Genomic DNA, 26,555 nt, shown 5'->3' with positions numbered 1-26,555 from the left:
TAATCAAAGGGTATAAAATCTTTCAAATCCAGCTGCTCACCTGAGAAGCCATAGGACTCTATTAAGATTACTTAAACTCTGCAAGCCTCAGTTTCTCCATTAAGATACAGAAAAACTACCTCCTAGGATTTGTGAGTGTGTGTATGTGTGAGTGTGTGTGTGTGTGTGTGTGTATTACATAAAATAACATATGTAAAAACCCAAGTCTGGGACCTGGCATATAACAAGAGTTTGATTAAATAATACAATAGATATTATTATTTTTATTATCCATGTTCAATATTTAAGACTCTACTGTTGTTATGTTTTGCTTACGTAAACTAACATTTACTGGTTTTCAAAGAGTGTCCAAGGAGAAATCTCATATGAATGAAATTGAATAGAATCTAAATTGCTACTCTTATAATTAAATTGGTTTAAGTTTACTCACTACTAGAAGTCACTTGGCCCATCTATAGGAATTGTAAGATGAAAGAAGAGTCTCCTTCACTAATTAGTGGTGAAGAGGTTCCCACAGGAGTTTAAGGAGTGTCCTCAATCCCTCTTTACTTGGAAAGCAGGAGTCCGCAAGTGAAGCCCCTCCAGGAATAAGCGAAGTTAGAGCTCTTGGTCTGTATTTCTTAATATATTGAGCAGAGCTGCCGATGATAACCTGCCCTTTCTTTGTCTTCTACTTCCCTCTAAGCAGTGAACGTGTAGCATCTACAAAGCTACATTTATTTTTCTGACAATGGCAATTAGGAGAGACCTGACAAACTGAAGACTCCCAGATGCTGGATGCTCCTAAGGACATAGGGGGCACTCCCAGAACAGGCTTCTCAGAAGAGAAGCATAGGTTCCAGGCACAAGTAAAAGGTCCCCCCTCCTGCCTGTGTTCCCTTCACTTCCTACTGTAGGACCTATGTCGTCCTGGGACTGGGTGGAGCCTGAAACGTACAGAATGTAAGGGAGGAGATGTCATCGTTCTTATGTAAGGCTTGTTCAGAGCATCCATTATTTTGTACGGGTTTCAGCTCATTTTATTTAAAGTAACTGCAACAAAATAAAAACTCCCCATTGTGAATTCGACTGTAATTCCCTTAAAGACACTTATGTATGCTTACCCACTGGAAATATTTGCAAAGGATGCCCTGTACTTTTCACTGGATATGGTTGTTATAATTCAGTCAGTATCAGAATGTCCGATTGTGAGCTATGTTGGAGTCTTCATTGGTCCCCAAATCCGCAATGCCCAACAGGATGACATCAACTGTTTGCTCTAAAAATCTCTGAGCCAAATGAATCCCTTCTCTTTTAAGTTGCCCTTGGACCCCAAGGGCCTCCACCACTGAATAAATGGCCCTGATATGGGAACAATGAGAAAATAAAATGGGACTTGCAACTGGATCCCTATGTTCTTTTCATTCTTGATTATTTTTAGCGTGATTATTAAGTTCCTTGGGTAGTTTATAAGTGTACGTGGATTTTAGTTGATGGCTGAGTAAGATCAGACTTACAAAAAGGAAAATAATCAACAAAGCCATAACGTTCTGAGGCATCAGTATTTCATTTTCAAGACAGGTACTTGCCTCTCCATCTGCTAAAGACTGAGTGTCACTGAATACTGGGGGGATGTGGACAAATGAAGCTGAGAAATGCAATTACTCAAAGGGAAACACTGGTATGCTCTCAAATCATTTTAAATAAAGGATGATATTCGGTTTCTTTCCTGAGGGACAAGAGAGGGAGAGGGAATAAATACTATGTTGTCCCTGCAGCCAAGACCAGACACCAGTGACTGTGTCCACCCTGCCTCATTCACCTGAGTCCCTGGCAGGAGATCTTGGACATTGTTGGTGGATCCTATGCTAGATTTTCCTGTGTTTCTTTTTTTCAAGTTGACATTGTGGGGGAAAAAAGTGTCCAGCAGCCCACAATGGACTTAGTACCCTTGAGAGAGTCCATGCTTAAGGCTCAGACAATACCAATTGGAGTTGGATTACAGAGAAGAAAGAAACATCCTATGCTCAGCCTGTCTATCGCTAGCTCTCCCCGTGGACTTGGGTACAATAAAACCTGAGGCTTCTGTGTTGCATGAAAGACAAGCCCATTTGACTCAAAGACCCCCCTGCCGGCACACGTCCTGCAGTTCCACCGAGGAGGCTTACCTTCAGGGGCAACACCTCTCTGTTTATAGAAAAGAAGGAAGCCATGGCCTTGGTCCAGGAACAAAGCCCCGCTACATTCCCACATACACGTTTAGCAGTTTCGATGTTGTAGTCTGCCATCTCAAAGTAAGGATTCAAAAATTCTATCACTTCTTCATTGATTGTGTCTTTGGGGAATTGCTATGGAAGAACGGAGTAAAATAAAGTCAAAATACCTCTTTCCATGAAGTCATAATCACATTATGCTTACAATGCCACTGAAACTGTTAAAACCAAGAATGGATGAATATTTTGTTGATATTTCAGGTTATTAGGCAAAAATCATATCTATTTAGGCATATGAAATGGTACATATATTTAGCATTGTATATAAAAATGTAAAGCATATATATTTAGACATAAATATTTAGCAGCAACCAAATGCTTAATGCATTCAGAGGGAGGTTCTATTAAACTCACCTGAAATGTGAAGAAAATGATTTGGACATTAGGCCTTCAGGGTGATGAATTAACTTTTAATCATAGAACTATCAAGATTATGAGATAATTGTTCTTTTCTGGAGGGATAAAATTTTAAAATAGTAGCAGAAATTGATTATGAGGGCCTTCTTGTATTAAGAGAGAAGACTGACCAAACAATGAAATTGGATCTTTGAAAAGTGGTGCTTGATCATCAAACCAAGGATAATTATATATTTTCCAAGTAGAAAGAAATTTAGCACCTAAATAATTCAGAGAAATAAGCCTTCACAGAACATACATAACACAGAGCAAAACACACTTTCATCCAGACCTCTTTAAATGCAAGTTTCTTTTATGAGACTTGAAAAATAGTGAAGCCAGAAGAATATCTGGGAACAACAGAAGGATGGTGGTGACAAAAGGCAAATAGCAAGGTTGCTTCCAAGAGCAGTGGCTTTGCACCAGGTATATAAGGCAAGTGCAATTCCACAGCACATTTTTCAGTGGACGCTTTTTAAGCTCCCCCCCACCCAAGGACCACTGCCATTCCACACGCTCAGTCTGATTAATCACTACCTCCTATCCAATCAAATAGCATGTTATTCCTTCATGGTGGCCCTTACATCACAGAGGCTTATATTTTAATTATCTGAAATGAGTCTGTATGGCCCACTGGTTTCAGAAGCTATTTGGTGTTATAGCTGCTATAAGGCACTTCACAAGATGCTCTGGCCATAGCAGCCACTTGGGCAATGATAAATTAAAAACTGAATGAAAGACAGTGCTGAAGTTACTGCTTGGGTTATGGATGGGGGGTGGGTATTCCCAGTTAGTTGTCTCAAGATCTAAATATTAAAGATAAAACAATATAACTGCCAGAAGAAAACACAGAAGCATTTATTCTGCCTTAGAGATGGGCAAAGATTTCCTAAACAGAACACAGAAAGCACTGTAAGGAAAATATTGATAAATTGGACTATACTAAACTTAAGAATATCTCCTTATCAAAAGACACCATTAATGGAATGAACAACTAAGGCAGAAAGTGGGAGAAGATATTTCCAAACATATAAATGACAAATTACCCATATTTTATATATAAATTCTACAAAATAATAACAAATTTAAATGTACAGGAGATCTGTACATTTAAATGTACACGCACTTAACCAAAGAGTTCCCAAAGGGCTCATAAACTGATGAAAAGATTTTCAGCATCATTTGTCATCAGAGAAATGCAAACTAACCCACAATAATAAGACAACACAACAAACCCATCAGAATAGCTAAAAGTAGAAAATGGTTAAGACGTGGAGCAACTTATACACTGCTTGCGGGTATGTAAACTGATACAACAATTTTTGAAACCTCTTTGGCACTATCTACTAAGGCTGATTAAATGTATAACCTAAGACCCAGAAATTCCACTCCTGAGTATAGAGCCAATAGAAATGAAAACATGCCCACTAAATGACCAATATTCATAGTAGCTTTATTTATAATAGCCCAAAACTAGTAACGTCTCAAAAATCCATCAACAATACAAGGACAAACAAATTAAAGCGCATTACAGCATTTCACACTGGTGCTGGTAGATATAAACTTATGAGAAACGATTACTAAATTTTCAGAAATTTTGCAGACTTGTTAAATACAGCCATTATTTAAAATTAAATTATAAAAACTTACAATTAAATGTTATTTTGAACAAAAATAATGTATAGTCAAAAGTCATCACCTTCTAATTATTTTGCTACATTTTACTATCTACATTTTTGAGGTCATTTACATTTATTGTATCTACCCAGTGGGACTACCTTATCACAGCATGCTACCATGTACCTCTTCCCAACTCTACATTCAGCAACATTATTTTGGTAGCTTGAAATCAGCCATTGTGGGGATATTTACACTATGAAAATTGGCAAACACTACAAATCAGAGCTTTTTCTTTTTTCTCACCAGAGAACCAGTTGTTAAACATTTGTCACACACTATTGCAGATTCATCTACTGGAAAGCTGTGTAGCAATGAAAAAAGAATGAAATACTGTCCTGTGCAACAATAAGAAAGAATCTCACAGACGTGTTGAATGAAAGAGGTCAAAACAAAAGAGTTCATATGATATGATTTCATGTACGTAAATTTCAAAACAGGTGAAACTAATTATTGGGATAAAGGTCAGAATAATGTTTATCTTAGGGGAGATTACTGACTGTGTTGGGACACAAAAGAGATTGCTGGGGTCTGGAAATACAAATCTTGATTTCAGTGTTCATTAATAGGTATAGACATGTAAATATTCATTAAGCTATACCCTTTTTTTAATTAAATTTTTATTTTATATTGGAGTGTAGTTGATTTACAATATACACTTTAAATTTGTGCATTTTATCATATGTAAATGTTACCTCATAATAAAATTTAAAAGATGAAAGTTAATACTCAAAAAATTACAATTGAGACTTGTGAAATAAAAATATATATGTACTCATATGCAAATAATATATGCACATATGTTTGGGTTCCTTAAAATGATTTTTTTACTGAAATATGCTGCTGATGATGTTTTAATATGCCTAAAATCTGCCAGGAAAAGCTCTAATACTTACAATGCCTTATATTTGAAAGAGAAATTCTACTCTGAAAAAATACGTAAATATAAGTTGAAAATATGTATGTTGACTATTATTCAGGCTTAAAACAGAAGGAAATTCTGCCATTTGTGACAACATGGATGGACCGTTATGCGAAGTGCTATAAGCCAGAGAGAGACAAAGCCTTCATGGTGTCACTTATAATAGTCAAACTCATAGAAGCAGAGAATAGAATGGTGGTAGCCAGCAGCTGGGGGGAGGAAGAAAGGGGAAGATGTTGGTCAAGGGTCAAGGGTCACTTATGCAAGATGAGAAGGTCCTGGGGACCTAATGTACAGCAATGTGAATATCGTTAACAATACTGTATTGTTTACTTGAAATTTGCTAGGAGGGTAGATCTTAAATGCTCTCACCACAAAAAAAAAAAGGAAAAAATGGTAATTATGTGAGGTGATGGATATTTAATTGGCGATTTATTGGATTTAGTGGATGGATTTTGGTGAAATCATTTCACAATGTATTAACATATATCAAAACATCAAGTCATACACCTTAATTATATAAAAGTGTTATTTATCAATTATACCCCAATAAAGATGAAAAAAATTAGTAAGTTAAAAATATGTCCACAGGGTAGATTCTCTTCAGAAACATCTTCTATTAAAGGACCCAGATACTCTAATGAATTCTGAGTCCCCTCCTAGCCCATCATTATTGAACCACCAACCTGTAAATTCTGTAAAAAGTTTCCTGTGGTCATCAGTTTTAAAGATTCCTGCCAGGAAGGAATTGTACAGCCTTTTGCCAGGTCAATTTTCACTGCACTGACTTTCCTCTGAAACAGCAGCAGCACGCAATCCATGATCCTCATGATGAGATGTGGGGGTCGGCCCAGCGTGCGGACAGTAGCAATGTCAGAAGGCTTGATGGTCTGGGGAGGAAAGGAGGTCATCACCCAATCTCAGACAAGATAAGTGAAAACAAACCTTTACTCTCTAAAGGCTACTACTTCAACAGAGGAAAGAAAGCATTTTTAAGTTTGATGCAGTCATGGGAGCTAGATGCATATTTAATCCCCAAGAAAAACCACACATCCCCCAAAGTTCACATTTTTACAATTCAAAGTGACAGCCAAAGGAGATATAGTGAGAGGCGTGTTCTCGAGCAGATAAGGAGCTGTGACTTCTCTAAAATTGTAACGACAACTTAGCCTCAGAAAAAAACTTATCTGAAAGGAAAAGAATCGTCAGCACTTAAGTAGATTCCAGGGATTCTAAACCAGGAAAACTCCAGAATTTGCAGTGCTTTTTTTTACTCATTAGTTATGTAGGTCAAGAATCTGCCTCTCTCTCTTAAGACTTGTCACCAGGGACTGACACTAGTTGTAGCCTCAGGGCTGCCAGATTGAATAGTTAGAGGTTTCTTAGCTGGGAACTAACCTTTAAATGATGGAACTTGAGCAATAGGAATTTCACTAAGCTCTTAGAAAAGTTCTGTTCCATTTCTAGTACAGAGATTCTTATACAGAAAATTACTTAATAGTCACCTAGACTTGTTGTAGTCGATAACTGTTCTATCAAACTCTTTATGGAATAAACATTGGAAAAATATTAAAGACAAGCATATGACACTGTCCTATTTCTAGGACGTAGTGTATATTAATTCCTTCTAGGTCTTGAAAACCCTTCCATCCGATTTGTATTGGCATCCCTCCTGTCAAAGAAAGGTACAAACCCCCTTCACATCAAAGCTAATGATCTTTTCTCTGAGAATTGGGACAAAAAAGAAGAAAACCACTAAACTTGGTCATTAGAAATGGAACTATCTACTTTGAAAAGGTTTGTTTCAACACACTAGCATTTGTGAATTCTAGACAGCTGGAAGTGAAGGGGAATTTGTGGTAAAGAACTGGAAATTGCAGATAGACCTTAATTTGAGATGCTTGGCTATAAAAGAAAGGAGAGAAATATAATACCTGCCAATAGGGAAAGAAGGATCAAATTAAAGTGGATATAAAAGAGCTGGACATGCTTATTTCACTTTAGCTTTTTATTTGTTTGTTTTAAAATTTACTTTATTGAAGTATAGTTGACTTACGATGCTGTGTTAGTTTCAGGTGTACAGCACAGTGATTCAGTTATACATATATATGTAATAGTTTGCATCTGCTAACCCCAAACTCCCAATCGAACCATTCCCCACCTCCCCCTTGGCAACCACAAGTCTGTTCTCTGTGTCTGTGAGTCTGTTTCTGTTCCATAGATAATTTCATTTGTGCCATATTTTAGATTCCACATATAAGTGATATCATACGGTATTTGTCTTTCTCTGCCTGACTTACTTCACTTAGTATGATAATCTCTAGGTCCATCCAAGTTGCTGCAAATGGCATTATTTCATTCTTTTTTATGGCTGAGTAGTATTCCATTGTATGTATATACCTCATCTTCTTTATCCATTCCTCTGTCGATGGACATTTAGGTTGCTTCCATGTCTTGGCTATTGTAAATAGTGCTTCAGTGAAAACTGGGGTTCATGTATCTTTTCAAATTATAGTTTTCTCTGGATATATACCCAGGAGCAGGATTGCTGGATCATATGGTAGTTCTACTTTTAGTTTTTTAAGGAACCTCCATACTGTTCTCCATAGTGGCTGCACCAATTTACATTCCCACCAAAAATGTAGGAGGGTTCCCTTTTCTCCACACCCTTCCAGCATTTATTATTTGTAGATTTTTTGATGTTGGCCATTCCGACCCCTGTGAGGTGGTATCTCATTGTACTTTTGATTTGCATTTCTCTAATAATTAGTGGGATTGAGCATCTTTTCATGTGCCTATTGGCCATCTGTACGTCTTCTTTGGAGAAATGTCTATTTAGATCTTCTGCCCATTTTTTGATTGGGTGGTTTGTTTTTTTGATATTGAGCTATATGAGCCATTTGTATATTTTGGAAATTAAGCCCTTGTCGGTCTCATCATTTGCGAACATTTTTTCCCAGTCCGTAGGTTGTCTTTTTTGTTTTGTTTATGGTTTCCGTTGCTGTGCAAAACCTTATAAGTTTGATTAGGTCCTATTTGTTTATTTTCACTTTAGCTTTAAAAGGGGGAATTTTCAAACAGAATTGGGCTCAATTATGTTAGGTACCCAGGTAAAAAGAGTCCAGGAGAGGAGTATATCTGAAGTGCAACTTATTTCAGCTAAGTATTAGATTCCTGGTTTTTTCTGCAGGTAAAGCAATATGGCTGTTATATATAAATACATATTTATATATATTTGTGTCAAGTCAGGTGAGCATTGAGATAGGATGAGACACATTCTTTGCTGTTACCTTATTTGTTGTGTAGATTTACGTGGCCTGATGCCAAAAGAGAGTTTGGATGTACCCAGAACTTTCTTAGTATAAATTAGTAGTACCAGACTTCAAGATTTCAAAAGCTCATAAAGAGGCAATAAAATGCAGACAGAACCAATGAAGGAAATTATTGAAAACCTCTCCTATATATTCCCTCACCTTACCCCGTTCCCACACATTTCTGCATTGATGATTATGTTGAATATTTTAGTGGTAGAGAGTACTAAATTAGAAGGATACTGGAAAATATTTTATAATATCAAAACAAATGCTAAGCTTTTAAATCTTGCGAAAATGTAAATGTGTAAGAACTGAGATACCATATGCTAAGTTCCTATGATGCTGTTAGGTATCATGAGTTCAATAAAGGTTTAGAAGTTACACAATCATTGTCTTCTCTCTGTTGATCAGAGACTCTCGGTGAAGCCAGAGTACCTTAAAAGGGGCAGGGGGAGGATGAGGTCCAGGATCTTAAAGAGATATCTGCACCCCCATGTCCACTGCAGTATTATTCACAATGGCCAAGATATGGAAGCAACGTAAATGTCCATTGACGAATGAATGGACAAAGAAAATGTGGTATTTACATACAATGGAATGTTATTCAGCCTTGAAAAAAAATGGAAATCCTGCCATTTGCAACAATATGGATGGATCTGGAGGACATTATGACAAGTGAAATAAGCTAAAAAGAAAGACAAATACTGCACAATCTCATTTATATGTGGAATCTAAAACAGATTCATAGAAGCAGACAGTAGAAGGGTGGTTGCCAGGGACTGGAGGAAGAAGCAAATGGGAAGGTGATGGTCAAAGAGTACAAAGTTTTCTACCATACAACCCAGCAATCCCACTACTGGGCATATACCCTGAGAAAACCATAATTCAAAAAGAGTCATGTACCACAATGTTCATTGCAGCTCTATTTACAATAGCCATGACATGGAACCAACCTAAGTGTTCATCGACAGATGAATGGATAAAGAAGATGTGGCACATATATACAATGGAATATTAGCCGTAAAAAGAAACGAAACTGAGTTATTTGTAGTGAGGTGGATGGACCTAGAGTCTGTCATACAGAGTGAAGTAAGTCAGAAAGAGAAAAACAAATACTATGTGCTAACACATATATATGGAATCTAAAAAAAAAAAAAAAAATGAAATGGTCATGAAGAACCTAGGGGCAAGATGGGAATAAAGATGCAGACCTACTAGAGAATGGACTTGAGGACACGGGGAGGGGTAAGGGTAGGCTGGGACAAAGTGAGAGAGTGGTAGTGTATATATAGACATATATGCACTACCAAATGTAAAATAGAGAGCTAGTGGGAAGCAGTCACATAGCACAGTCACATAGCACAGGGAGATCAGCTCAGTGCTTTGTGACCACCTAGAGGGGTGGGATAGGGAGGGTGGGAGGGAGGGAGACGCAAGAGGGAAGAGATATGGGAACATATGTATATGTATAACTGATTCACTTTGTTATATAGCAGAAAATAACACACCATTGTAAAGCAATTATACTCCAATAAAGATGTAAAAAAAAATTTTTAAAAAGAGTACATAGTTTTCGTTATGCGAGATAAATAAATTCTAGAGATCTACTACACAGCATAGTGCCCATAGTTATCAATACTTTATTGCATACTTAAAATTTGTTAAGGGGGTAGAGCTTAAGCTGTGTTCTTATCACAAAAAAATAGTAATAATAATAAAGGGAGCTGGAGGAAACTTTGGGCATTGATGGATATATCTATGGCCTTGAAGATGGTGATGGTTTCATAGGCATACACTCATCCCAAACTCAGTGAGCTATACGGATTAAATACGTACAGCTTTTTATACGTCAATCTTACCTTCATAAATTGGCTTTTTAAAAGTGGGGCGGGGGAGATGAGGTACCCACCAATCTGAGAGACTAAAGACCCTGGAGGACTTCAAGGATTAAGGAGGACAGTTTAGCCAGTGCAAGGAGGGATGGAGAAAAAATAAGGAAAGATATATCACATAAAACAGTAGCGTGAAAATTGGAAAGATAAAAAAAGAAGACAATATCTTCATTGTCTCAAGAGAGTAGAAATTCTCTTATACAATATGTTGTATATTGACTCAGAAAGCTTAAAGACTTAACTTGGATCAAAAGCATTTAGAAATGTTTCAGGTGGTGTGCTGAGAAGGTGGTGAAAAATAATAATTACATTATCAAGTAATGATGCATGTTCAATTGAGGTTATATAACTTGAATTAGCAGTGGACAGATCAGCAGTGTTCCATTTCTTCAGCCACATTCTAAGCCAGGAATCAATAACATAAGGCAGTAGTTGAGCAAGACTAAAGTAAAAGCAATTGGGAGTCCAAAACATCTCAAACTGGGTCTTCCAAACTCGACCAGCCCTTGAAGGTGTGGCCTATTTCACTAAACTCAACATATTTTCTCTGAACCCAACCTCTTTCCTAATTTCACCATTTCTCTTCTTGCCACACAATCACACTGAGTAACTGTGTTGGAACTCTGACATTAACGTGGTACGTTAGCTCAGTAGTCCTTTATTTGGATAATTCATATACACACTCAGAGAATGTTGTATCTTACCAACCTACTCCAACGTCCACAATGAATGAGTGAAAAAGAAATGTTATTTTAGAAATTTTACGTGACTTTCCCAATGTCACATAGCTTATTGGTTACAGAGCTGAAATGAGAACCCAGGACTCCAGATCACCATTGTATGACACTGCCCATCACTCATGAGTGAGGAAGATGAGATGTGAAGTGCCATGTGCAGTCTCTAAAAAACTCAAATAACATCTCCAAGCAGAAAATATGACTTGCAATCATTCCAGTAGAAAGAGCTTTCATCTGAAGCGGTAGAACATTTCCTTGTTGTTATTCATCTTTTCTGCCTTAATCTTCCTCCAAGGCCCTAAAAGGTGGCATCTGTTATATCACAAAGATATACCTGCAAGGCTGCTTCTGCTTCTTCTAACGCTGGCTTTGCTGCTTCCAGCTTTTCCTCAGCAATGGCTTTATCTTTAGAGATGCTGTCAACAATGGCCTGGGCTTTGTCCTTCACCTTCTGTACCTCAACTTTGACCTTTTCGGCAGCCTGTGCTTTCATTGTCACTTCTTTTAAGACCTGATTTAATATAAAACAAAAAAGTACGTCAAAAATTACCAAAGACCCAGCTGGAAATGCACAGTTTTGCCTTGATTTGTTGGTTTTGCCCACTGACACAATTCTTCGTACATAGAATTAAGAGTATGGTATTCTAAGGGAAATAAATAATTTGTTCTTCCATGGTTATAATTTAGTGAAGGAGCATACATCATTAACATTTATGAGCTGGGAATTCAAAATGAATATGGTCCACGTGTCGATGTCTACTCACTGTGTCGGCTTTATCATTGGCCATTTGGAGCTCCTTTTCTTTCACTTCCAATTCTTTGCTCAGGGCCGCAACAGACTCCGAAGCTTCTTTTAGCTTTCCCAACCCAGTATTCATTCTGAGATTAAAAATCCAAGTGGGGAGTGTAAAATGTGTGGTTCTCGGCCACATTTTCTAAGCACTGGTCTACTGATAAATATAGTAATGGTCATATTTGAAGAATAATGTATATACAGTAGCAAACCCGAGAGGGCTTGACAAAGAGAGTAAATGTCCAGGCTTGATTCCACACTAAAGGCAATTGTATGTTCTTCATAGACCATGTGTGAAAAGAGTTAAGTCTGCTAAGAACACTGCGTGACATGAGGAACGACAGTGTCTAGAATCTGTCTCATGCAGGAAACATGCTTAATGAACTTTAGCTAAAAGACAATAGACTTCAAATGCTTGAAGTCTTATCATGGAGAAAGGGAAATATATAACCTCTGTTTTTCTAACGAGACCAATGAAATTAAAAGAAGAAAGATTTGGGATCAAGCAAAGAAACAAATTTAAAGCCATCAGAACAGCCTCGTGAAGGGCCCGACTGCCTGCTTGACTCTGAACTAATGTGATCTTAAAGACAGGAGGCCTCAGAGTCATTCAGTCCAATCACCCACCCAGAGGTCCCTTATGTAAAAACCTTGGCTGATTCTTGGCTATATTCAGGCAGAAGATATAAGTGTTCAGAAAAGAGCAAGGCAGAGCAGGGAAATTGGGAACAAGCTTCAGTGAATAGTGTTTTACTATGCAGAGAACGTAAGCATCAGGCAGACTTTTCTATCCCAGACACTCAGAATGTGCAGGAAGAAAGAGATGAGTAGAGCGGGGAGGGGATGTCTGTATTCTCAGCTTTCTTCCAGGTCCACGGTTTCTATTATTGTCATTCAATATTATAGAAAGTGGGAGGCCACATGAAAACTTGGCAACATTTAATCCTATTGGGCAAGAAAAAGCCCCTAGCAACCAGGGAATAATCCTTTGAACAAACTTGAGAGGAAGGTTTCTCAGTCTCAGCACTAGCGGTATTCAGGGCTGAATAACACTTTGCCGTGGAGGATGGTCCTGTGCACTGTTAGGATGTTTAGCAGCATCCCTGACCGCTAACTCTTTGGATGCCAGTAGCACCTCTCCACCCCCTCCACCCTAGCTGTAACAAACAAAAAGGTCTCCAGTTATTGCAAAATGTCCACTAGGAGCAAATTTGCCCCTAGTTAAAAGCTGCTGCTTTAAAATAACTTTGTATTTGGGGCTTCCCTGGTGGTGCAGTGGTTGAGAGTCCGCCTGCCGATGCAGGGGACACGGGTTCGTGCCCCGGTCCGGGAGGATCCCACATGCCACGGAGCGGCTGTGAGCCATGGCAGCTGAGCCACCGTGTCCGTAGCCTGTGCTCCGCAACGGTAGAGGCCACAACAGTGAGAGGCCCGCGTACCGCAAAAGAAAAAAAAAAAAAAACTTTATATTTGATCCTCACACTTACCTGTTGGCCAGAGTTTGCACTTCCACATGCTTTTCTCCATATATGAACTTATAGCCCTGAATAAAGGAGAGGTATGATTTGGGTGTCACGTGGGTAGAACGTCGGAATCTCTGGAAATAATCAACACACTTCTCAGCTACCCCATCCTGGAAGGAGCCCATACACTGGACCACTTCCTTCTTGGTTTCCAAACTGCAGTCAATATCATAGGAAGAGAGGAAGTGTTCAGACACTAGAAAGAATAAAGACAACAGCATGTGAAATACGAAAGAGAATTACCATTTTAAAAGTTAACTGGCTTGAGTCACAGATGTAGAAAACAAATTTACGGTTACCAGGGGTGAAAAGAGGCAGAAGGAATAAATTGGGAGATTGGGATTGACATATACACACTACTATATATAGAATAGATAATTAATAAGAACATACTGAATAATGCAGAGAACTCTATTCAATACTCTGTAATGACCTATATGAGAATAGAATCTAAAAACAAGTGGATATATGTATATGTATAACTGACTCACTTTGCTGTACAGCAGAAACTAACACAACATTATAAATCAACTATACTGCAACTAAAAAAAAAATTTTTTTTAAGTTGGGACTTCCCTGGCTGTCCAGTGGTTAAGACTCTTCGCTTGCAATGCAGGGGGCACGGGTCTGATCCCTGGTCGGGGAACTAAGATCCCACATGCCATGCAGCGTGGCCGAAAAGTAAAAAAAAAAAAAGAAAGAAAAGAAAACAAGTTAACTGGATATTTTTATAAACTAAAGACAATTCTTAGGAATGCATGCCATTTTTATAGCCCCAGCTAGGTAGATATGTGTCAGCATTTTTGGCCCCAGGCCTATGACATTAACAATTTTATTTTCCCTTTCATGTACAAAACTATAACAGACTTTAAGCCTATCATAATTCTTTGTTTTCTGGTACATGTACAAAGAAGTTTCTTCTACACAGCTGCAGGTTCTGGTCAGCAGCCAGACTGTTTTATGGTTTACGTAAGGACAAAAGTGGTACAAATAACTCAGAAATCAGTGCCCACCTGGTATTCATATTTAACAACCCCATTTATTATTTTTTGTAACTCAGAGCCTGCCATAACCTTAATTCCCCCAGGCTCTGATTGCATTTGGCATGTGGAATGTTCATCACTAAGTTTTTTTATGCCTTGGCCATCTTATTCTTAAATGTGGCAGCTGGCCATCTGTCAATTCTAATTTATGGTATCCTTTAAAAATGTATGAGTAAAAATCTCCTGTTGTAGACCTTTATCTTCCCAACAGTGCCAAACATGGGACCAACTCTAAGACAGCATTTCTATTATAAGAATAGCCCATAAAGTCAGAGCTAATCCGTCATCACATATATGTAGAGTGTGTGCTAAGCTCCCACCACTATGAAACTTGGTCTCCATCCCGAGGAATTTACAAGGGTTATACATAACCCAGTTAAAAATTATCACAACCATCTTTATTCATCGTAGAAGAAAATGGCCTACGGAGTTCCTTTAAAAGTGCTAAAAGTATTGAAAAATGTGCCTAAGAGCTGCAAATACAAATATGGTCAATAAGGAGGGAGGGAAAGAGAAGGAATGGAGTGAACAAACCTATCAGGTGATAGCTAGCAGAGAAATTAAAAAATGGTATCTTCTCACTGTTAGTAATTAAAGTTCTTAACGATGTAATTGTGGGGCAGTATTTACACCTATGTAAATAATAGAGACAATTTATCAGCTTGGTTACAAATACAGTTTACTGTAGATAATGAAAGGCAATAAATTAAGACACTCAGAAGTCATTTTTTCATATGAGTTAAGCAACCACTTTAAAGAACAATTTAAATTCTAGGAAGTTTAAGTCTGGTTATTGGAAACATACAAACTATTCTTGCCTATGACAAATTGTTTGTAGGTTTTAACCACAATGGCAGCAATATTTACTATGTGCCAGGCATGATACCAAGTGCTTTACCTGGCATTATGGGATATTCTCAGGGACATCCCCACTTTCTGAAAACTTTCTTGTATTTACCATGTAATGATTTTTATCCTTACATGAACAGAGAGTATCAATAATGGTGACTTTTTCTTTATTTAGCAAGTTGTCTTTTTATGTCTCCAAAAAGTCAAAGAAAAAAAAATGGAATGGATTCTAAGTATATTTTTCCATATACCCACAATCTCTAATGCAGGAAAGGTTAAAAAAAGGACCAGTTCCTCTTAGGGTTACCCAAGCCTGCTGAGACTCAGACAAAAGGCCATGGAAAACCCTTTAGTCATCTTCAATATCCAATCACCAAGGCAGCAATGCCAGTTTTGGGGCCCAACTTTAGGCTGATATCTGAGGTTGGTATAGATTATATCCTGGTATTGTTTGTTCACTTCACTTGATGTAGAATAAGGTGATGGATGTGTGGGATAGAAGAGAGTACAGTGGCCTCAGTCCCTGAATTTTGGTGCCCTCAAATTCCCACTTCATTTGGATTAAAAGAACTGAAGTAATAAAGTGAGAAGGGCACATTAGCTGCCTATCCAGTAGCCATACCCTCTCTTTGTTACTAAAAGAATCTGGATTTTGCTCAGAGTAACAATCTGCCCAACTAAGAGTCTTTTGATTCTCCAAACCCTCATGTAGCTGGGAGTGACTCAGTTCTGGCCAAAGACATGCAGACAAAAGTCCCTGGGGAAGAATCCTGTCCTGACATAAAAGGCAAAGCTTCATGAGACAACAACAGACACAAAGCCTTGAGATGCAGCAGCCCTCTTGTGCCTATAAGAACAAGAGGCACACCCTAAGGATGACAGCAAGCTAGGAGTAAGGTCCCCACTCGCTTTGTTCTAGGCTGCACATCTGTGTCCTTTCTTGGTAGCAGGAAAACGAAAAAAAAAAAAAAAACTACTTGTTTATGCCACTGCTGCTCTGGTTTTCTCTTACAGCCAAACAGATTCTTAATTTCTACATTCAGAAGGCAAGCATATCTAATCCTGGCAGATCCTAAACCACAAAACTTTATTAATTAATCCTTAGGATATCCTTAAGTGATGGATATCACTATGTATATTTTATACACAAGGAAAATGAAGCTTAGAGAAGTTTGCCTGTAGGTAGGAGGATTGGAATTCAAAGCCCAAGATGATGAATTCCAATGCCTACATCACCTTGATTTAGAAATTCAAATACAACAAAACTATATAGAGTTTTTAGACTGTTAACAAACATTTTTTCATTGAAGCCCGAAGTTCAAAAATATCTCCTGATTAATGTGCTTCATAAACAAAATATGCTAGTTTTTCTGGGAAACAGTGGGAACTACGTGGTTGGTATTACTTTCTGAGTGGTTATTGTGTGCAGTTGCCTCATTTCTCTTTATGATACACCATTAGTTGTGAGCAGTTGCAGAAGCAGTGGTGACTAACTCCTAAGGCCAAAATCTTGTATAGTATAAATCAAGTAATAATTTTCAAAGAGGGCCAGTTTCCTTACATAACTAAAATGGCCTTCTTTGAAAAGAAATATATGCCATATATATGCTATTGATTTTGTTGAAACTTTAGTTACAAATAAGGATGGCCTATTTTAATAATAATCTGCTGATTTAAAACAGAGTCTAGTAGAACATTATTAATTATCTTTACCTTGGAGAAATCTAAATGAACTTAATTGATTTAGTAGTGACTTTGGAATCACAGTGTTTCATTAAGAAATACAATTATCACCAGAATAAAGATAAAACAGATACTTAGAAGCAATTCAAAACAACTCCATATAAAGATAAAAACAAAGATTTGCCAAAACGGAGATTACTAAATGGTGGGAAGGACAAGAATTTTATGAAATAAACTAAAGCGTATATTTCTTTAAATGTTTCATCTAGAGATTCAGTCCATTTAAATTCATACATATAAAAATCTCACTTTTTTTCAGAAGCAATATAATTACTACAAAATCTAGTATTTATGGTATGTGTGGGATAAAGAGGAGGACACTTGGCTTTTTCTGAGTATCTTTAAATTAGAAAAATACTCTAAACAATAAGAATAAACTACCCAAAATTAAGAAAATAGTACCATTTACAAGAGCATCAAAAAATAAAATTAAATACTTAGACATAAACTCAACCAATGGTGTGAAAGACTTGTACTGAAAACTATAAAACACTGATAAAAAAATTACAGGGCTTCCCTGGTGGCGCAGTGGTTGGGAGTCCGCCAGCCGATGTAGGGGACACAGGTTCGTGACCCGGTCCGGGAAGATCCCACATGCCACGGAGCAGCTGGGCCCATGAGCCATGGCTGCTGATCCTGCGTGTCCAGAGCCTGTGCTCCGCAATGGGAGAGGCCACAGCAGTGAGAGGCCCGTGTACCGCCAAAAAAAAAAATTACAGTAGATATAAATATATAGAAAGACATCATATGTTCACAGGTTGGAAGAATTAATATTGTTAAAATATCTATACTACCCAAAGTAATTTACAGATTTAATACAATCCTTATCAAAATTCCAAAGGCATTTTATACAGAAATAGAAAATAAAAATGCTAAAATTCATATGGAACCACAGAAGACTCCCAATTTTGAGCAAGGACAAATCAGAATCACGTCCTGATTTTAAAATATACAACAAACCTACAAAAATTAAAACAGCATGGTAATAGCACAAACACAGACATGTAGACCAATGAAACAGAATAGAGAGCCCAGAAATAAACCCACACATGTACAGTCATATGATCTTCAACAAGGGTGCCAAGAATACACAATGGTGAAAAGATAGCCTCTTCAGTAAATGGTGAAAACTGGATATCCATATGCAAGAGAATGAAATTGGACCCTTATCCTACATCATACACAAAAATCAACTCACTCAAAATGGATTAAACACTTAAACGTAAGACCTGAACCATAAAAGTCTTAGAAGAAAATGTAGAGGAAAAGCTTCTTAACATTGGTCTTGGTAATGATTTTTTGGATGTGACACCTAAGGCACAGGCAACAAAAGCAAAAATAGATGAGTGGGATTACAAACTAAAAAGCTTATGTACACCAAAGGGAACAATCAATAAATGAACAGGCAACTTATGCAATGGGAGACAATATTTGCAAACCTAATAAAGGGTTAAATATATATTTTTTAATATATTTTATAGATATTTATATTTTTTATAGATATTTATATATTTTTTTATTTATATATATATATATGGAACTCCTACAACTCAATAGCAAAAAACACATAACCTGATTAAAATGAGCAAAGGAACTAAACAGATATTTTTCCAAAGAAGATATATGAATATAAATACCAACAGGTATATGAAAAGATGCTCAACATCACTAATCATCAGGGAAATGCAAATCAAAACCACAATGAGAAACTGCTAGAAGAAAACATAGTACAGAGGATACTCTTTGACATAAATCACAGCAATATCTTTTTGGATCTGTCTCCTAGAGTAATGGAAATAAAAAATAAACTAAAAAAATGGGACATAATTAAACTTAAAAGCTGTTGCACAGCAAAGGAAACCATAAACAAAATGGAAAGACAGCCTACAGAATGGGACAAAATATTTGCAAATGATGCAACCAACAAGGGATTAATCTCCAAAATAAAGAGCTCATACGGTTCAACATCAAAAAAACAAACAACCCAATTGAAAAATGGGCAAAAGCTCTAAATAGACATTTCTCCAAAGAAGACATACAGTTGACCAAAGGTATGAAAAGATGCTCAACATCACTAATCATTAGAGAAATGCAAATCAAAACTACAGTGAGATATCACCTCACACCAGTCAGAATAGCCATCATCAAAAAGTCTACAAATAATATTAAAAAAAATAATAAAAATAAAAAAATAAAGTCTACAAATAATAAATGCTGGAGAGGGTGTGGAGAAAAGGAAACCCTCTTACACTGTTGGTGGGAATGTAAATTGGTACAGCCATTATGGAGAACAGTATGGCGGTTCCTTAAAAAGCTAAAAATAGCTGTACCATATGATCCTGCAATCCCATTCCTGGGTATATATCCAGAGAAAACTATAATTTGAAAAGATACATACATCTCAATGTTCACTGAAGCAATATTTACAATAACCAAGATATGGAAACAACCTAAATTTGTCCATCGACAGATGAATGGATAAAGAAGATGTGGTAATATATACAATGGAATACTACTCAGCCATAAAAAAGAATGAAATAATGCTATTTGCGGCAACATGAATGGACCTAGGTATTATCACACTAAGTGAAGTAAGTCAGACAGAGAAAGACAAATATATGATATCACTTATATGTGGAATCTAAAAAAAAAAGATACAAATGAACTTATTTACAAAACAGAAACAGACTCATAAACATAGAAAACAAACTTATGGTTACCAAAGGGGAAAGGTGGGGGGGGAGGGGAAAATTAGGAATTTGGGAGTAACATATACACACTGCTATATATAAAATAGATAAACAACAAGGACCTACTATATGGCACAGGGAACTATACCCAATATTTTGTAATAACCTATATGGGAAAAGAATTTGAAAAAGAATACATACATATATATATATAACTGAATCACTTTGTTGTACACCTGAAACCAGCACAACATTGTAAATCAACTCTACTTCAATAAAAAATAAAAATAATTAAAAAAAACAAAACCACAATGAGATATCACCTCATACCTGTTAGGATGTCTATTATCAGGAAAAAAAAAGATAACAAGTGTTGGCCAGGATGTAGAGAAATGAGAACCCTTGTACACTACTGGTGGAGATGTAAATTGGTACAACCACTATGAAAAACAGTAAGAGGTTTCTCAAAAAGTCAAAAATAGAACTGTCCTATGATCCAGCAATCCCACTTCTGGGTATATATCCAAAGAAATTGAAATCAAGATCCTGAAGAGATATCTGCACTCCCATGTTCACTGCAGCATTATTCACAATAAACAAGACATGGAAACAGCTCAAGTGTCCATCCACGGATGAATGGATAAAGAAAATGCAGTATTTACATACAATGGAATATTATTCAGCCTTAAAAAAACAAGGAAATTCTGCCATTTGCAAAAACATGGATGTACCTGGAGGGCATTATGCTAAGTGATATAAGCCAGACAACAAGAACAAATAATACATGATGTCACTCACATGAGGAACCTAAAATAATCAAATCATAGAAACAGAGAGTAGACTGGTGGTTGCCAAGGGCTAGGAGGAGGAAATGGGGAGGTATTAGTCAAAAGATACGAAGTTTCAGTTATACATATGAATAGGTCCTATAGACCTTCTGTATGCCATAATGCCTATAGTTACCCATACCGTATTGTATAGTCAAAAAATTTTGCTAAGAGGGTATATCTTATGTTAAGTGTTCTTATCACAAAACAATCATTATCGTCTTCATCATTCAAGTGAGGAGGAATCTTTTAGAGGTAATAATGGATATGTTTATGGCATAGGTTATAGTTTCACAGGTATATACCTATGTCCAAACTTGTCAAGTTGTATATATTAAATATGCACAGATCTTTTTATGTCATCCATACCTCAATAAAGTGGTTTAAAAAAATTAAAATAAAGTATATCTTAAGGAATAAATAAATAAATTAGAAAAATACACAATAATTTAATACTTTTATAGAAAATATTTATTATAATATAAATAAAATATGCTAAAAATGATATATTTTCTCATTAATGTGACTGGAGATAATAATTTAATTCAGAATCAGGATCATAAAAGCAACTTAAATGGTTTTTCTAGAAAGCTTCCTGCTAATTTTCTAAAAAGAATATATAACACTTAAATCCCTAAATGTATTGAAGTACTTCCAATACCTACAGATGGTATTCTTTCAAAATAACATAAGGCAGTTTGGTATTAAGTGTAGATGCTGGTTTTCCCAACAAGATTTTATATTTATAAAAGAAAGGAGGTATGTCTCATGTCTTATAATTATTTTATCCACTACTGTGACTATCACAGTACTATATATTCATGTAGTATACTGGCTCTAAATATTTACTAGACTACATTGGAGACATAGTCAGAAAAGCTCACTGGTTATCAAAAGGTTTGAAAAGATTGAAATGCCTAGGTGCATTATATAAAGTTTAAGTGCTAAAGATATAGGAGGTTTAAGAAAAGGGGGAAAAAGTATTCCTAAGCGAACAAAGGAAGAGTGAAGGATCTGATGGGTCTTGATTAAGCTTTGGAACTTAGATAAACAAAGATGAGAGAGAAGATTCTTGATAAAGGGGGGCTATGTGTGGAAGAATAAAGATGATTAAAGGATGCTCAGAAATCAAACAAAAGATGTATATCTGAAAAAAACCAAGAGAAGGTTCGTGTTGGATTAGAGAAGACTGCAAGTAAGTTAGGGCCATATTATCGAAGGATGATGAATTTTGACAGTCTGATCCATTGGCTGAACTCTGTAGGTGTTGAATACTGGTAGCTGCTGAAATTGTGAACAAAGATATGTAGTCCTTGAGCCCATGGAGTTTTAGTTTAGCAGGACAGATAAGCATTCATCAAATCATACAACTAAGTACTTAAATTGCAAACTGTGGTTAGTCTCAGGAAGCAAAAGCACAGAGTGCTGTGAAATACGTAACAGTGGCACTGGCTTTGGGGGTGTTGGGAGGGGGTGGGAACAGGGGAAGTTTTCCCTGAGGAAGTGACATTTAGCTGAGCCAGGAGTATCCAGACAAGAGGGAGGAGGGCTCAGGGAGAATGGGAGAAAGAGGGCACTGCATGGGAAGAAAAAGGCCATATTCAAGAATCAAGGAGAACAGATCAGGAGGAAAAAGTGACCTCAGGTAAGGCTGAGGAGGTAGGTGGGGTCAGCTTTTCCCAGCCTTGAAGGCCAAGCTAGAGACTGCTTTTTCCTAAGAGCGGTGGAAGGTTTTAAATAGAAAGCAACGTGACTGGGTTTATGTTTTTCTCACTGTTCTGTCTGCATCGTGAGATGGATGAGAGACAGGTGAAAGAGGAGGAGGGATCATTAGAAAGCTCTTTGAGTCTTCCAGGTGAGTTACAATGATAGCTTGGCCTAGGATGCCAGTGAAAGGGAAAGAGTTGGATAGATCCCACCAATATTTAGGAGGCAAAATTGGCATGACTTGGTGACGGAGCAGACTTGAGAGTGGAAGAAAAGAAAGGTGTTAAAGACAAAGAGTTTTCTGTTGCCAAGTTTCATGGACGATCGTGGGACTTCCTGGGAGAGAGTGACCAGAGCTGAACCAGTTCAGTTTTAGACACTTTGAGTTTAAGGAGCCTATGAAACATCTACAAGAACGTATCAAGCAGGCAGTTGAGTGCACGGATTTCAAGCCAGAGGACAGACGAGACCAGAGATAAAAACTGATGGGGCATATTACACAGGAGCCTGTGGATGAGTTTGCCAGGGAAGAGGATCTGGGGCAAAGAAACGGGTCTGCCTTGCCCTCCAATATGCCTGGCTCCATAAATGGCGTATGAAGCTCAATAATTATGTTCTGAATACACGAAAAAATAGATGCATGCATGAAAGTCAGGACACTTGCTAGGAACTGCTGACACAGAAATGAAAGCTTCCCTGCCCTCCATGTAACCTTGGCTTGGGTTGATGCAATGAGATTTAAAACAATGGGGAAGATTTGTGAGAAATCAACAAAGGAACAACCTTTTATCTTGCAAAGAAGGGACAATTGAAATAAAGACTTGCCAGGAAGGGCTCCGTTATTTAAATTAAGTCATCCTAATTATAGTATATTACAGTGTTTGTCACCTGAAATTATTTTTATTATTAATAATAATACCTTACATGATATTCTACAAACCACTTGCGTACTAATTATCACAGTTCATAGTAAACTTAAAATAGCTCTTAACTACTGTGCTTTTGTGCTCTGCATTTATATCCTACTTCAAGGAATTTTAAAGTTTTACCCTTAGTTGTATTCAAATTTTAACAGGACTTAAAATTTTAAATCATGGATGTTTTCTCAAATCTTATAAGAGACAACACTGTACATTTGTACTTCAAATATATCAAAATATTTTGTGTTTAAAAGCCACAGATCAGAAAAACCATTATTATCAAGAGTAGTGTGCTGAGAATACATATATACTATATATGTGTGTGTATATATACACACGTTGGCTATAGCTATTGGCTTCTTGCACCTCTGATAATTACTTCAGCTCCACTGTCCCCAGTTCTCCATCTATAAAGGGCAGGAGACGGTTAATCAGTCATTCTCCAACTGGGTACACATAGCTGGAGAGGCAGATGCAGAAGAAGCAGCTGGCAGCACCGTGAAAGGGTGAGGCTTCAGAGTCTTTCCTGTCCTCTGCTCTTCGCTGTTTTATCTATTAGGGCTACCTGTCATGTTTTACTGGAAAACAAGACTCCTCTTAATTATTATGACGACACAATAATCAGACAAAACGTTTGAAAGCTACTGCCCTGAATCAGGGTTCTTCTGAAGTTCTGCTACAATAGGTCAGAGGTGAGACCTAACTATCTCTATCCTTTAAAACAGCCACAGATAATTTCTCCCCAAAAGCTGAAAAAACCATAAACTTAAGGGATGATCTCTAACATCTCCTATACAACTTTTGTGTTCAATTTCATGTATAGAATAAGAGAAGCATTCATGTTCCATAGGATGGAAGACTAGACAGAAGCAGAAGCAGCAAGGGCTCCAGTCATAAAAGTTTCTGTTTAACGTCTTGTTTCAGGCACAGAAGCCATCAGGGGATGGCTGACAACATTTTCCTCTTGGATTTCCAGCACTGCAGCCACAAGAAGGAAACGTCCAAGAGACACTTTGCTTAAACTACTCTGAGGTTGGCCAACCCACTTAAAAAAGAACACAAATGAGATTAAAACCTCAGTGTCCTCCTGTGACGTCCTAGAACCGGCCTGGGGACCAACTGAGGCAAAGCTTTCCACCGCAATGAAAACACTAGAATCACTGTAAATTAACCCACGGAGGCACAGACTGGAGATCTCATTCGCTGATAATCACGCTCTGGGAAAAAAATGCTGCCAAAGGAGAGAGAGCAACAGCAAAAACCCTCAAACCCTGGACAAAGTGACTTTTGGCTCAATCCGGTAGAGAGACAGCAAAGAGCACAGGATATAAATACACACACACACACACACAGTAAACCAGAAACTCTGATATAAAAATTTCCACCACACTAACCAGCAGCTAAGGCATCCTTAGGCCATCGGCTGAACCAGACAATAGTGCATCCCGAAATAAGGGCAGGAAACTTCAACGCGCGATTTCGAAATCTCTCCCCCACTGGCGAAAAGCAGAGCACAATGTGAAGGTTCTGCCGGACCCGGCTCATGAAGTAATCATACAGGTTCTCATTCGTAGGAGGGCGCCTGGGGCACTCTATTTTCATGACTGATATGAGATCACTATTAATTTCATCAATTTCTTCGCAGGCAAATAGGTTGGAGACCTTCGAGAAAAGTGCAGACGTTCAAATTCAATACAGGCATATGAAAAGAGATCAAAATATACAGCTCAATATGTATAATCTCTTGCCTTCATTTGTGTCCTTAAACTCACCTTTCATGTATAGAATAAGAGAAGCATTAACGTTCCATAGGATGGAAGATTAGACAGAATTTTAAACCGTGTTTTAAAATACACAAATGATTCTATTACTAACTGGAAAGTCATAGCCCGTTAAGGGGGTAAATGGACATATCAAAAATCCAACCAGCTTTCCTTGCAACCTTCTTCTTCCGTTTTTCCATTTCTCACTTGGAGCTTTCAGTAACGTTTTCAATGCATAGCTCCACGTTTTGATTGGGATTTTTATTCTTTGAAAACCCAACAGAAAAACACATTCTTCCTACCGACCACCTAATCCCAATAACAGCACTTATTCAGTACTTTAACGGAAGGAAATACACAGAGCTCTAACACTGGAGGGAATCTGAAGAGGCAAAACACATCAAGAATACATGAGCTCCTACCTCACCCGATGATAAAACATTATTCAGATATTCCAGAAACGACTCATCTTTAATCTCATTGTCTGTGAAAATAAAAGTGATTCCTTTGCCTTGCTGACCAGCTGTTCTGTACAAAATCTTCAGGTCTTCCATCAGATTTGATGCGTTGTAGGACCTAAAGAGATATTGTCATCGTGTCATCAGCTAAAATATGTTAATGGGAAGGGAAGACCCTTATAACAATGCTTTATGCCATTTGGTTAACAAAAAATGCTGATATTGTGCCATCAGACAGGTCTTTTATTGTATGCAAATATTACTTGTTCATTATATTTACTTGCAGAAATTAAAATAATTTTTAAGACTCCACATTTTATAAAACATTATATTTTTACACACAAAAAACATCTAGAGTGAAAAATCAACCTGAAGCAGAAGTATAATTTTTAACCACACCATAATGCCATCAGAATGTATATACATGTTTCATTTTGAAAATATTTGTTGGTAAAGGTAAGGGAGGGCTTCTCTGGTGGCGCAGTGGTTGAGAGTCCGCCTGCCGATGCAGGGGACACGGGTTCGTGCCCTGGTCCGGGAAGATCCCACATGCCGCGGAGCGCCTGGGCCCGTGAGCCATGGTCGCTGAGCCTGCGCGTCCGGAGCCTGTGCTCCGCAGCGGGAGAGGCCACAACAGTGAGAGGCCCGCGTACAGCAAAAAAAAAAAAAAAAAGGTAAGGGAAATGTCAAATTCTAATATTTACTAAGCACCCATCTGCAATTGATATTTTAGAAGATACCTCATAAATTGAACTAATCTAAACTAAAGCATTTCAAGCCATCATTATATGGGGTGAGAGCGATGCCCCACTGTAAACTGCACCCTCCTCATTCCCAACACAACTATTTTCATTGCATCTTTGGACGTCACATGAAAGAGTTTTCTGAGCAATCAGTGCACTATAGTAGAATCGTTGGAAACATTAAATATCCCACTCTAAATCTCTCACATCCAAAGCAATCACTTAGTGGAAGTCAACTTGCAATCATGAAATGTTAGACAATATAGAGTAGCCCATTACTGCCAAAAGTAAAAATTAGAATATTCC

General features: G+C 37.4%; 1 protein-coding gene across 1 annotated transcript in view; it reads right to left on the bottom strand.

Annotated features, from left to right (window-relative positions):
• DNAH5 (dynein axonemal heavy chain 5) overlaps positions 1–26,555 on the bottom strand; it is a gene marked incomplete at both ends in the record, with an annotated part of 214,130 nt that overhangs the window by 51,386 nt on the left and 136,189 nt on the right. Inside the window, 7 exons of the mRNA XM_082837242.1 lie at positions 2,148–2,327; positions 5,934–6,137; positions 11,525–11,701; positions 11,955–12,069; positions 13,471–13,702; positions 24,680–24,947; positions 25,471–25,624. Of these exons, the coding sequence (XP_082693368.1) occupies positions 2,148–2,327; positions 5,934–6,137; positions 11,525–11,701; positions 11,955–12,069; positions 13,471–13,702; positions 24,680–24,947; positions 25,471–25,624 (1,330 nt within the window). The remainder of the gene's footprint in view (positions 1–2,147; positions 2,328–5,933; positions 6,138–11,524; positions 11,702–11,954; positions 12,070–13,470; positions 13,703–24,679; positions 24,948–25,470; positions 25,625–26,555) is intronic.

This window comes from Leucopleurus acutus (assembly GCF_964270905.1).
Source record: "Leucopleurus acutus genome assembly, chromosome: 3".
NCBI classification, from domain to species: domain Eukaryota; kingdom Metazoa; phylum Chordata; class Mammalia; order Artiodactyla; family Delphinidae; genus Leucopleurus; species Leucopleurus acutus.
The sequence above is the reverse complement of the archived record's forward strand: the minus strand, read 5'-3'. Positions and strand labels throughout refer to the sequence as shown.